Source organism: Etheostoma cragini, chromosome 11 (genome assembly GCF_013103735.1).
Source record: "Etheostoma cragini isolate CJK2018 chromosome 11, CSU_Ecrag_1.0, whole genome shotgun sequence".
Lineage (NCBI taxonomy): Eukaryota > Metazoa > Chordata > Actinopteri > Perciformes > Percidae > Etheostoma > Etheostoma cragini.
In genome coordinates, this window is record NC_048417.1 from 10,379,751 (window position 1) to 10,390,990 (window position 11,240).

Consider the following 11,240-nt stretch of genomic DNA (forward strand, 5'->3'; position numbering starts at 1 on the left):
CAACAGCAAAACTACAAAACTGTTTGTATAATAAAGTTTTAAGATAATGTTGATATTTACCCTTCGGCACAGCGCTTGTATATAACAGGGAGGCTACTGCAGTAAAGTAATTTTGGTGTGTTCTTTTTTGTTTTAACTTTGTAATCAAAATATCTCATTTGTATTTATATTTTACAAAAGAAGTTGCTTTAAAATAAATATACAAACTGCAAGATGAAACATGTATACTGTGCCTCTTTTGTCAGTGTTGAATTAAATTGGGCAGTGAAAACTAAAGTTTTGCCAGCTGCTCGGTCAAATTGAGTTTTCTTGCCTAATTATTGTATGCAACTCGTGTATGTTGCCGAAGTGTGAACAACACAATCCTACATTGCCATCTCTTGGAATATTTTTGTATTGTTGGTGTCGTGCAATCTATTGCTACAGCCATGAGTGATCTCAGACTCCCATTTGCTGCCCCACCATTCTGAACAGCTTGTGGCTTGCAGTGCCATCTTGTGTGCAAAAGCTGTAACTGGACGGTGAACTTAATGAGTCTTCAGTGCGCAATCATTTGTGTAGGGCTTGATTTTATTTTTAAATGATACATATTTAGTACTAAATAGTTGGCATGATCACTAAAATGTTGAAATACAAGTCATTATTATTTAGTATGACTGACCAAAAGACGTTTTCTTAAAATGGGATTAGCAGCAGGGCAAAGTGGGCCTTTGTTTTGGTCAAGTACAAATTAAGTGTTGCAATTTCCCAAACCAATCACATTTAACCCCGTTAAGTTGGTTGGTACTGGATCTTTTGGCCCTGTGTCAAAATATAGTTTTTAAAGGAATTATGTCTAATGAAAGCCCAAAACCCAGAAGTGATCAAACTAACAAGTTCTGTCTGTGTAACCAAAGTCTGATTATATTTCATTTCCCTGTGATATTATCCAAAATAGCAAAAATGACAAAAAAAGAGAATCACTTTTAACTCTAATTTATGTAACATTTCTTTTAAAAGATTGTATGTGTAGGAACAAATAGGTTTTGGTTCTCAGAGCTGCATGCGGGGTAAGGAATTCGGGAATGCATTTTTGGATTTGTTTTTTCATGGGATGAAAAATATAGAATATCAACAGGTTTCTTCAACACCACGAACTAATTTAAGACAGGAAAAAAACTGGGGCCAGGTAATATAGTCCAGTTATAGGAGTACTGGTTCAAATAAAGAGTGTGACTGGGTACATTGACAAAGTAGGCTACAGATAGTGGGAGGGACATAAAGTTAGGGAGGGGCACAAGAACGACCCAAGGCCCCTCAGTAGACTTATCCGGCAATGTCTTCATAACATCCTGAACATGCTTTCAGTGTCTCTAGATCACCGTTTCAATCTTTGCTCACATGAGCAATCAAACATTCAAGATCTGAAAACAACTGAAAATGCTTATGCTTTAAAGATTCTTTTTCAGCTGAAGCTATGTGAGGGCAGAGAGGCCAGAAATGACATGCAGTGAAGGGTGGAATTGAAACCTGGGCAGCTGATGAGCCTTTGTACATGGGGCACACACTGAACCAGGTGAGCTGTTAGGGGACCCCATGAAAGTGTTTGTTTTTATTCAGCACCAAAGTTCAGAGAGGTTTAGGTAACCAAGTCAAAGCTGAGTTGACCCATTTCACATTTCCAGGTAAATGTTTTGGAGTGACAAGAGGCTGTCGCACAGCTAACTGAAAAAAGTTCAGCCTGGCAGACATTAGTTTCTCAATCCAAAGACAATAACAATATACTAAGGCAGAAGTGGGGCCACACTTAACCTCAAGAGTGCGTTTCTGACTAACATTCCTCATTACTGAAGAGCAGGATGTTCAGGACACAAGCCTTTTACAACCAGCTATTATGGTATTACATTTCATGGCTACATTTCATGGTCATCATCACCCACTCTATTGTGAAATGTCCTTATCTCCTAAAACAGTCAATAAAATGCACCAGAATGGGAACAAGTAGACCTAATGTTGTTTGTGTGCAGCTTCATGTGATTGTTACTGTGTGGTTCATGTATATTTCTCTGCATTATTAACTAGCTCTATACAAAACACTATTTTCAGTGATACAGACATGTTTTTGTTATCAGTGCTGGATTTCTTTGCGGTTGAAACGATCCCAACTAGTTGTGACTATTTTCATGGCACCAACCCAGCCTTGACATCCTATCAGAGGCTTGCAAATACATAATTTTGAGAACCCTGCACAAAACCATAGCAAGGGTGGTGGTCTTATAATACTTGTCTTCTCCTGTGGTCAAAGTTCATTTGTATGTCTATTGTTAAGTCACAGGTCTTTTCTTTCTCATTCATTTCTTTTTAGTTTGGATGTTGTATTTTGCCATAAAAATAAGCTTATTTGGTCTGATAAGGATGGTAAATCCCACATAGATCAAAAATAATTGATACAAAAATATGTAACATAACATAACATAAAGTCAGAATTCTAAGGACATATTACATATAAACAAATAAAAAAACAGGAGTACATTTATACTTAAACAAAATCATATTCAGTCAGAGGATGTGAGGAAAAAAGTTGTATAGTTTTCAAAAGCTTAATATTTTTGTGTAGTATCATAGAGTATTACCTTTTTGGAATTTGGTATTGTTTAGTATTGTCAAAAGAATCAGTAGGCTACCAAAGTGCTTATCTGGGAATCGGTGGTACTGTAGTTGTGACCTTTGGTTTTGACAAATAACCTCTATTTCCTCTTTTTTTTTCAGAATATAATTTACAAATATTCAGTCAACTCAGTTTGTAATCAAATAAGACTATACATAAATAAGTGCAAATAATATAATATGGAAGTAAGTAAGAAAGTACTAAATTAAAAAGAAACAAATAATGGTACAAAAAGTATTAAAATGTTAGACTTTCAAAACATTAATAATGATGTAGACAGCAGGAGCTCTTAATCAAACAGCTTTGAGTAGACATCAGATATATTAAAATAGCTTTCTTATTGGATACCATCTTAAGAGACTCAAAATACATGTCAAATTCAACCTGGAATAATCTGAAACATGGTGTTGATCTGGAAATTTTTGCTATGTGTGTGACAAATATTCTCCCATAGTGCTTTGTGGTATTGTGACAACAGGTCAGCTGATTTCTGCTGCACCAAGGATAAAGATGTCGCTGACAAGCTGGCGAAGGATGGAGGCTGTTTTCTCCGCGGTGTTTTCCCTCTGCTTACTTGTCACAACCGGTAAGAAATTTACAACGATGGATGGTTATGATTCACGGTTTGAGATGTGTTTTTTCTCACATAAACATAACATAACCGATAAACATGTAACTCTATCCAGTCTGTTTGCAAGTGACAACCTAGCTTGGGTCATCGTTAGCATCGCCGTTTAGCCTACTGATAAAACCTTATGCTAGGTAACGTTATAATACTGACTTACGTAAATGAATGGGAATGCGAAGACAATATCACTATACTTGTAGTATTGGACCATTGGTTCGGCTTGAGCTTTTAACAAACAGTTAAAAGCTGAAGATAAGACTGTTAGCTCGCTGCTAACACTTAACGCATTAGCAAACTGTTTTAACTGTCTATGGTTTTTCCAAGGATGGTAAAGGTATGTCCCGCCCTACTCTGCCTCTAAATGGCTTACACTTTCTTTAGCCAATCCCACTTCTCTTGCCTAACCAACCCATCTAGAGCAGGCAACAAGTACCAGCCAATCAGAACGATGATTTAGCCGGCCATGCCTTCCTATATCTTAGCCAATACCTTCGCCATCCTAGGAAATAAGAAATTAGCAAACTGAACGATAGCTGTCAAAATGAGAATGTGTTACGTGACTTTCTTTTTGGAACTGTTCACAAATTGTTCGTGGTCATGTAAAAAAAAAAAAAGAGAGAATGTACATTTATTTGCTACCTCGGTACTGGTTGATTGTTACTAATTCACACAAGCCTGTACTGTCATGTGAGAGGCTGTAAACTGGTAGTTCCTCTTCAACTGTCATTATCAGCTCTCTGTCACGAGTTTATTTTCAGTTTAATGCACTCATTTAAGAGGACCTACTTCTATTATCGCAAAACAGCAGACGAGGATAAAGGATTATTATCATAATCAGGGTTATTGCCAAGCAGTGTTTTTTTTTTTTTTCATTTATACTGTAATTTATTTTAACATACAAGCAATTGGCCTTGGGGTTCTGGTGCTTAACAATAAAAAAATTAAGATAAAATAAAAAGCAATAAATATTATAAGAAAAATGTACAACAAAATATGGAAAAATACCCACATCATGTCAATATAATTAATCTCTCAGTAGATGATGTTTTCCAGTGTTAAAGATAACGTTCAGTTGTCAAAAGGGTACATTAAAATATCTTTGGTCATACGATTTCATTATGGGTATGATAAGCCAGAGACTACTTTTTTTTTTACTTTTTATGTGTAGTATTAAGGCCATGACAATAATGTTGGAAAGGTGGTATGCAGTAATTTGATATTGATGATCTTTTGCCAAATGAACATTTTCTGTTTAAAAATGAATATGTTAATATTACTTTTACCTTGAATAGCCAAAGTTCTGGGAAAATAATAGGTATTAACAAAGGTAAGTTTCCTCAAAAGCAGTCCTGTGTTCCTCTTTCAGTCATTCATTAATGGAGGAAGACACAGAGGTTTCGGGAACTTATGGGTCATTATCGTATTGTACTATGGATGGCCGGTGAAGTGGTGTAATATTCCCATCTATCTATGGCAAAGCATTGCAAGTGGGATTGAAAGCAAAAAGTATTGTTCTAACATGGACAATATTCTTTATTCCTTTCGGTAGAATTTTTGAGGGCTCTATTTTACACTGAGAAAGGTACTGTGAGGTTGTAATGTATTTGTACTGTTAGTTAGTTCTTAATTTTCACATGTTTTACTGGGATTGACAGTTTTTTTTTTTGTCACAGGTGTACATGGAGACAGTTTAACGGTGCTGCAGTCTCCAGAGTTTGTGTCCTTCCATAAAGGAGACTGGCCTGTCTCTGGAGAGAAGATCCCTGACCTGGTGGCTTTAACCATGGGCTTTTCTGTTCAAGAGGTGTTTTTTTTTTTAATTTATTGAATACTTAACTTTGTTAATACAATTTTGCAAATATGCAGCTCGCCTTGGCTTTACCGAACTTTAAAATACCTTTTAATAATAGGGAATAGAATGCCTTTATTGTCATTATACACAAGTACACGGTACCTGTGCAACGAAATTAAAGCAATCCCTTTACAGCGTTGACACAAAAAATCTAAGAATATTAAGCTTTTAAGCTATTAAGCTTGTTGCTTAGCTCTCCGACCTGCAACTTTATTGTTGTGGTACATTCTGATGGCATCTGTATTTTTTTTTTAAGCTAAAGAACTCTAAAAAGCTCACCTACTGTACACTAACTGCTCAGCAACAAACGGTAGACAGACACACTTAGCAACTAGCTGGTGAACATAGTGGAGTTTTAAGAGCAGCTAAAGAGCGAGATGTTTCCTTCTGGTGTTGCTAGAGACCAAAAATGAAGCCAAAAAAGAGTTAATGGTGGACTTCAAATGAATGATGTTTTTTGGCAACTGTAAATAGGCAACTGTTTGCTTACAAGTTCACCAAATCAGCTTAAAGATGTTGTTATGTCAATGTTGTTTTGACAACTTGTCCAAGGTGGCCACAATAAATAGTTGTAACAAGTGTAAGCTCATGGTGATGCTGGCCTAGCCTTTACAACGTGTGTTCATTTGTACAGGATCTGTCCTGGCCAGGCCTTCAGGCCGGTCCTTTGTTCCAGCGTCCCCGGGCTAACGTACTGGTGGTGGTGAGAGGAGTTGATAGCCTGGCCCTGCCTCAGAGTGTGGCCTCCTACCCCTTGGAGAATGTGAGTTAGACTGTACTGTGGCATTATAATAATGTTTTGTACATCAAATAGAATATATTACTGAAGTATGCAATGTAATTTGGCTTAGTTAGTCATTGGATCTTGTTCTTCCTGGCAGCCGGTACCCTTCAACTTGGATAGTGTTGCAGAGACAGTACACTCTCTGTTTGCTGAGGACACCCCTGTTGTGCTGCAGCTGGCCCCCAGTGAAGAGGTAATGCCAATATACTAAGGCTGAACAGGGCATGCTCACCATCTGTGACATCACTCTTAAGAGGCTCATCTGGTTGTTTTAATAAAAAAAAAAGAAAGGAAAAAAATAAAAACAAATTTGTTGTCTCTCTCAGAGGTTGTATATGCTTGGCAAGGCCAATGCTGTGTTTGAAGACCTGCCAGTCACTCTGCAGCAGATCCGTGCCCGTCTGTCCCAGGATGGCTCTGTGCTGGCTTCCCTGCCACTCAACTCACTCAGCAGAAATGCAGAGGTCAGTTTACAGCAACATCGTACACACAAGGCTGTACTGACTTTTTAGACACAAGATACATTTACTTTTCAATGACAAATTATCACTCGACCTGCTACATAGGGTGTTACAATGCATTTCTGTGTGCTGTTAGCACACAGTATTCACCATATGTTGCCAGTATACTTAATTAAATACATTGCACCATCATACTTAGTATTCCTGGGAGTTCTGGAAATAAAGTGACCAGATTAACCTCATTGTTTTAGTCAACTTGAGTCCTTGAAATGTATCAAGTAACCCACTGGAAGTCTGTTTTGCCTTTCTGTTTCTAGGCTGATTTGCTCTTCCTGTCTGAGGTCCAAGTGCTACATGATATCACAGCTCTGGTAAGTTGTCAGGCTCTGCTGGAATCAAGCTGAAAATGAAAGAAGTTCATGCATTGTGGCTGCAGTCTCTTTGTCTTCTTCCCTTCTTTTAGCTGCAGAGACACAGACATTTGGCAAAGGACCACTCTCCTGACCTGTACTCCTTGGAGTTGTCTGGTCTGGAGGAGCTCAGCAGGATCTATGGCCAAGACTCACCCCAGTACCGTGATGCCACTGCCATCCTCGCCTCTGTTCTGCAAAAAGTAAGGAGAAGGTTTTTATAGGCCTTATTCACAGAATCGTATCAGTTTAAAAAAAATAAAAATTAACTTCCGTTATATAATAATACCTGTCTTTTTTTATTGTAGTTTGGAGAGGATGTGTATGGTCTCTATGGCAACAGCGCTGTGGTGGAGGTTGTTACAGTTAAGACCTTTGAGGCTCCTTTGACCAGGAAGTCCCGTTCGATCCTGGAATCCAAACAGATTGTAAGTCTTGTTAACTGTTTGCTGAACTTCATTGAATGAAATTGAAAACAGAAAAAAAATATATTTGGGGGCTGTTCGATAGTGACAGTGGATAGACTGGAAAGTGGCAGAGAAAGAGAGGGGTTGATACGCAGCAAAGGGCCGCAGGTCAGATTTGAACCCAGGCTGCTACCAAGGACTCAGCCTACATGGGGCGCAAATTCTTACCGGGTGAGCTAGAGACCGCCCCTTAGTTAGCCGAATATTAGAATCAACTCTTAAGGTCCTTGCAGACTAAATATGTCATTTTTGGACGTTATAAATAAATAAGACCTCTCGTTGTGTCTATCATGTTTACACACCGTCTTCAAAAATGTTGTCCATCATAAAAATAAGTGTTTTAACAAGAAGATGTTGTGTCCAGAAATACACCACAGAAAGACGCTTCCAGAGTGCAACGTATCATTTCTTCATTTAGATAGTTTTCTGTCAACAGTTCAGATTGTAATATCCTGTAGGATTGTGATGGGGAGAATATCATAACTCAGATAGAAAAAGGTGAGCAACAGTGTGGGAATGGTGACAGAGAGAGGGCAGCGCAACTCTTTCAGGTAGCCGCGTTGCCAAACGCAACAAGACGCAGGCATAGGAGAGAACAGAGGACAGGACAGCCAGCGAGGTAACATTACTGTCAACGGAGCGAAGCAAGGGATAAGGAGAGAGAGACAGAGTGACAGCAGCCTCAAATTTTTTTTATTTATTTTTTTAAAGATTGTTTTTGGGGCATTTTAGGCCTTTATTTGATAGGACAGTTGAGGATATGAAAGGGGAGAGAGAGGGGGAGTGACATGCAGCAAAGGGCCGCAGGCCGGATTCGAACCCGGGGCCGGCTGCGTCGAGGAGTAATCCTCTATACATGGGCACCCGCTCTACCAACTGAGCTATCTGGGTGCCCAGCAGCGTTACATTTTGTATTGTCTTTGCAAATGTTTTCCCACATTTTTCACAACAGTTTCTGTGTGTGACAAATTTTTAGTGAGACAGATATGAGCAAAATGCATACGGAAATTTGGGACTCAGTGTACAAGGACAAGATGGATTTCAACAGCACCAAAAATTACAGCCTGCAAAAGGATGTTCAATCAACACCTCTCTGCAACAGATTCATCATAAACTGAGCATTATAACCTTAGACAAGGTTTATTTCAGGAATTTTGTATTACACTGTGTTATAGTTAAGTGTACTTAATGAACTGGCAACTGAGTGGATGTTTGTCTTATGTGGATATGGTGCCATGTGTGTGCTTCCTTGCTTTTTCTCCTGCCTCAGTATATAATTAGAAATAGTGTCTTGTAAGACGAGGGCTGGGCACCCCGTTGGTGTGTAACGCTTTAGTAAAATGAATTCCCTCGGCAGACATGTCATAGCAGTAAAAGCACAGGTGAGCTAGTTTCACGGCTCTGGTATAGTATAAGCTGGCTCAATGTCACGCCTTGCTAGGGTAGTTGAAGGATTTGAGCCATTCGTTTATAAAAAAAAAAAAATTGTTATACTTGTACTTTTCCTGCTATGACAAGTAGTCAAAATGTCTGCTGCAAAAGGCGTCTATTGCACAACTGTAGTTTAAATTTTATTTATGGTGTAAAATCTTCTACTCTGAGAGGCATAATTTAAACCAAAGTATGGCCTGATCAAGAACAAGACATGTGTCTTGAGTTGTGGTGGTGTTATCAAGGGGTGAAATCTGACACTGAACCAAAAATCAAAACCCAACTGGTTTATATTTACGCTAGGACTGCTGTTAACCCCTTGTGGGAAGTATAGTTCCAGTGTCAATCCATGCTTCTTGGTTTTTATGACTTTGGCTGATCAAAGCATTCTTTGGTTCCAGACCTCTCTAGTTAAAAGGGGTAAGGGGAACAGGGGTGAGTCCTAATAGTTTTGTGAATGGATCTTGTTTGATGTTGCCCTCCTTGACATTTGTTACCCTATGCATCTACCATTCTGGATTTTTTTCTTTTTTTTCTTGCAGAGTAACCCTGGCAGTCCTTACAACCTGGCATACAAGTACAACTTCCACTATGCTGTGGTCTTCAACATTGTGCTATGGCTGATGATCGCTCTGGTCCTTGCCGTCATTGTTGTCGGTTATAACCTGTGGAACATGGACCCAGGATATGACAGCATCATCTACAGGATGACTAACCAAAAGATCAGGATGGACTAAGTCCTGACCATCAACACTCCAGCTGTCCTCATAGATCCCTCTAGTGAATCTTTGTGTTTTGTGTGAGGTGTTGTTTAGTGAAAAAAAGCTTGATTGGAGGAAAGGCGTGATATTGAGTCACCTCTTGCTTACAATGTTGGCAGGATAATGGACAACAAACATCAACATTACAGTAGTAGTTCTTAAACTTGCCTACGTAAATATATCTTCCACTGAAAAAATTCTGGCTCCTTCACTTCAACCTCAGCTTACATCATTCCTTACGTTAATTTCTCACTAACTTAAATTTCATTTGTTTCCCATGGTGATTGCAACTATCTAACTGTATTTTTTATTGTGAAGACTTATTGTAATAATATGAAAGAAGGACTCTGGTTCCTGTGTGAAACTGTTGTGCTTGTCTTGCTGTGTGAAACCGTTTTAAGTTAAATGAAATCTGTGTGTATATATTGAAATGCAAAAGATTTGTGCAGTGTTTATTCTAGGTAGGTTTCACCCTGCTTTCTATTCTAAATGGTAAATACATATTGGATTACATGAACTTGGGATCATTCTGTTGGGTTGGTAGGAAAGCTCTGTAAATCACAATAAAATGCCTGCCAATAAATGATTACATGGAGCACTCTGAATTTGGCTCACGTAAGTTAGCAGTGTTTCATCTCATTACTTGGAGCATTGGCTTGGTGTAGTTAGATATGTTTTAGAAGCAGTTCCACCTAAGAGACATTCACCCTCCAAACTCTAATGCTTTGATATACAATTATCTAATGTTTCACAAAAAAAGCTTTGTTTATTTCACCCATTACCCATCGTCTCCTGACCCCTCGGTTTAATCTTGTGACCCTTTGCAAAGGCCTGTCCCCTAATTTGGAACCCCTGCCTACAAAATTGTATATAGGTAGTAGTAGTTCAAGCTAGCGCCTCCTCAATCAGCTATAACAGTAAAATGCATTTTTCTGCAAACCAAGTATTGTTTTATACTGTAGTACATTATGTTGATAATACTTCTGTACTTAAGTAGGATTTTTTTATGCAGTACTTTTACTTGTAATGGAGTCATTTTTAAATTGTGGTATTTTAAGTAAAGGGTAAAGAGTAATTCTTCCACTGCTGCACTTATATTGTCCCTTTTTCTTCTTTAAAAAAAAAAAAATTCAGAAAAAAAGCTATAAAATGTATAAGACACTGATCTCACAATAGTATATTAACTACACCTGATGTCCATTTAGAGTCGTTTCCTGGATAGTAGTCTTTTTTCACTCATTTTCTAAATCCCTTTAATTGTTTAACTCGTTTGTCTTTTGTTATTTCTCGTTTATCTTACTCATATCTTCACAGTGTTACACTGTCAAAGACACGATGCCAACAAGGTCACTTTTTGTTTTCTTTTACAAGTACCAAGGTACATAGATTTATAGCAAACTTACTGGGAAATTATTAGAATATTACGGAGCTGTTAAATAAAGTGTTACCAAGATTTATATAATTAATAATCTGGAATTGATAAAGTTTCTAACCATCCTGACTTATCTCTGACTAAATATTGTGTAACAGCTCAGCCAGTCAGAATGCAGGTCGGGGCTTTAAGTCCCGCCCCTCGTACTATCTGCAGTATGTGCTTTTTTTTCAACGGACGAGGTTATCTTACTTGTAGATTTAGATAAACAGGAAACAAACAACCCTGGGTTTGAATGCTAATAAAATATAGGATTTGTTTATTGTCTTTGTACATTAAAACCTTAATTGACTGCACACACGATGAAGTAGATAGGCTACTGGTGTTTACATGACAATTTGACTTGTCAAACTAGAAAAGGCACAGG

The 11,240-nt window shown here is 38.1% G+C and overlaps 1 protein-coding gene across 1 annotated transcript; it reads left to right on the plus strand.

Moving 5' to 3' along the window:
- The first annotated feature begins 3,090 nt into the window (after window positions 1-3,090).
- atp6ap2 (ATPase H+ transporting accessory protein 2) lies at window positions 3,091-10,060 on the plus strand. Its single transcript, XM_034886094.1, has 9 exons — window positions 3,091-3,233; window positions 4,949-5,079; window positions 5,762-5,890; window positions 6,009-6,104; window positions 6,238-6,375; window positions 6,690-6,743; window positions 6,836-6,985; window positions 7,091-7,210; window positions 9,223-10,060. The coding sequence occupies exons 1-9, from the start codon at window positions 3,158-3,160 to the stop codon at window positions 9,415-9,417; spliced, it is 1,089 nt and encodes a 362-aa protein (XP_034741985.1). The 5' UTR covers window positions 3,091-3,157; the 3' UTR covers window positions 9,418-10,060.
- The last annotated feature ends 1,180 nt before the right edge of the window (window positions 10,061-11,240 follow it).

Excerpts from the sequence above, each read along its gene's own strand:
- atp6ap2 (XM_034886094.1), top strand. The coding sequence starts at position 3,158 with ATGTCGCTGACAAGCTGGCGAAGGATGGAGGCTGTTTTCTCCGCGGTG. Across the intron at positions 5,080-5,761 it reads TGGGCTTTTCTGTTCAAGAG|GATCTGTCCTGGCCAGGCCT; the intron begins GTGTTTTTTTTT and ends TCATTTGTACAG. Across the intron at positions 6,105-6,237 it reads AGCTGGCCCCCAGTGAAGAG|AGGTTGTATATGCTTGGCAA; the intron begins GTAATGCCAATA and ends TGTCTCTCTCAG.